This window comes from Acomys russatus, chromosome 24, assembly GCF_903995435.1.
Source record: "Acomys russatus chromosome 24, mAcoRus1.1, whole genome shotgun sequence".
NCBI lineage: Eukaryota > Metazoa > Chordata > Mammalia > Rodentia > Muridae > Acomys > Acomys russatus.
Window position 1 is genome coordinate 1,245,422 of NC_067160.1, and position 2,448 is coordinate 1,247,869.

At 35.9% G+C, this 2,448-nt stretch overlaps 1 protein-coding gene across 1 annotated transcript; it reads left to right on the forward strand.

Moving 5' to 3' along the window:
• Positions 1-747: 747 nt before the first annotated feature.
• On the forward strand, positions 748-1,683 carry LOC127207614 (olfactory receptor 8K3-like). The gene has a single exon (XM_051167047.1). It carries the CDS (start codon positions 748-750, stop codon positions 1,681-1,683), a length of 936 nt encoding a protein of 311 aa, XP_051023004.1.
• The last annotated feature ends 765 nt before the right edge of the window (positions 1,684-2,448 follow it).

Genomic DNA, 2,448 nt, shown 5'->3' on the forward strand with positions numbered 1-2,448 from the left:
GTTTTAGAAAACTTTATTTTTTCTGAAATTTTTAACACAAGTTCTTCAATATCTCAGACTGTCTTCAGGATTGTTTGATAGCTGATGATGTCCTTTAAATTCAGATTTTCTTATTTTCACTTTCAGAATAGTAGTATTATAGGGATATACTACATATTTTAGGAAAACCTAACCCTGGTATTGGTGAATGCCAAAGTTCTCTTAATGTGGTAAATGATAGGGCTACAGCGATGACCCAGCATTGACGAGCACTTACTGCTCATAAGAGTTCATGGACATCCTTAGATCTCTCTTTCTAGCATACATCTATCCGTAATTTATACCTCTTATGTAATTGGTGTTACAGAATTTGCTAGTTAAGGAAAACTTATTGATGTAATCATTGTTTGGAGCTGGAAGTTTTATAGAGCACGTCAGGTCACACATTAGCTTACTTGTCTTAACAAATCTTTGTCTATATCAGTTCCTCTCCACATTGAGCCAAATTGTCTTCATATACCAAAGTACATTTTATATCACTGAAATCACATTATATGAGTACCATAGTCTACTGTTTATATACATATATAATCAAATATTTATGTATATAAAAGGTATTTATTTGAAATAACTATTATCAATTTCAATATATAATATTATAGCAATATTGCATAATGAATAATCCTCTTCTGATGATGCTGGATGACGTTAAAACTATAATGAGAATAAAATTGTTTCTATCCAGGATAGATTGAGTACCATGACTGCATGGAGCAACAGAACCTCACAAGTGTGACTGAATTTATCCTGATGGGCATCACTGACCGCCCTGAGCTGCAGGCACCATTGTTTGCACTGTTTCTCATCATCTATCTGATCTCACTGATGGGCAACTTGGGCATGATCATCCTTACCACAGTGGAACCCAGGCTGAAAACACCCATGTACTTCTTTCTCAAACACCTGGCTGTCAGTGATCTTGGCTATTCAACAGCTGTGGGACCCAAAATGTTAGAACATTTTGTTGTGAACCAGAATGCAATATCCTATTATCTTTATGTTGCACAGCTAGCATTCTTTCTTTTGTTTATTACTTGTGAACTTTTTATTCTGTCTGCCATGTCCTATGACCGCTATGTGGCTATCTGTAACCCATTGCTCTACAGTGCCATCATGTCGCAGAGGGCATGTTGGGTACTAGTGGCTATCCCATATCTATATGGTTTATTTTTGTCTCTTATAATTACTTTTAACATGTTCACATTAACATTCTGTGGCTACAATGTAATCAATAATTTTTTCTGTGACTGTATCTCTTTGATACCTTTGCTGTGTTCAAACACTCATGAAATTGAATTGACAATTTTAATCTTTGCCATTTGTGATTTGATTTCTTCTCTTCTGGTTGTTTTTGTGTCTTACCTGCTCATTCTCATAACCATTCTGAGGATGAACCCTACTGAGGGCAGGCGCAAGGCTTTTGCGACTTGTGGATCACATCTGACAGTGGTCATTGTCTTCTATGGGACCTTGATATCTGTGTATTTGCAGCCTAACTATAGCCACTTCTTTGACACTGACAAGTTGGCATCCATCTTTTATACCCTGATTCTTCCCATGTTGAATCCCTTGATCTACAGCTTGAGGAACAAAGATGTAAAAGATGCTGGACAGAGGCTGTGGAAGAAGATGCACAAGCGTTGAGGCACTCTCTCATGGAAAGAGTCCTGGACCTAATAAAACTGAGAATAGAAACTGATCACTACAAATTATCACTAATGCCACATGACATGGGTATTCTGTGGCCAGGACTCTCACACATCTCTTCTGTTGTCACGGCTCCCTCATACTACAATTCACGGAATCCCCTGTAATTGGGACTATAATCTGAAATAAGGTGCTTCTCTCTCAGTTTGCATTTCACAATGTACTTTGTGAACAAACAGGAAAAGTATAGAAATCAATGGGATGTTTAACTTTTTATTTAGAGAGTGGGAATGAAATCCACATTTCTAACTTCCTGGGAGTAAAAGTATGAGACTCCGAGACTCTGTAACTTACAAACCTCAGGAATACTGATTTCCTTCCATATGTTACCTATGAAATAAATCCAATGCAGAAAACCCTACATCTTTATAAAAAGATGCACTTTGAATTCTTCAGAGTGTATTTTGGAGGAATAGGTACTTATATTTAAAAATAAAGAGTTTTCAAAAAGAATTTTTATAATAAAAGAAAAGTATATATTTTGATAAATTGACTCATCCGTAATGAAAACAGACTTATAATGCAAAGGTCCGTAAATGAAGCATGGGTGAACTTTCAAAAATGCTGTCTATTTATGTTTATGGAAAAATGCTTTATGTTGACCAGGTGCATTAAAGTGATAGACACAGCAAGGAAGAATTAAGGGACATATAATATTGAACAAATGAGAAGGGTAGCAGTTTAATTGTTAAGCAAGCTTTA

Coding starts and splice junctions, on each gene's coding strand:
- LOC127207614 (XM_051167047.1), top strand. CDS start 748: ATGGAGCAACAGAACCTCACAAGTGTGACTGAATTTATCCTGATGGGC.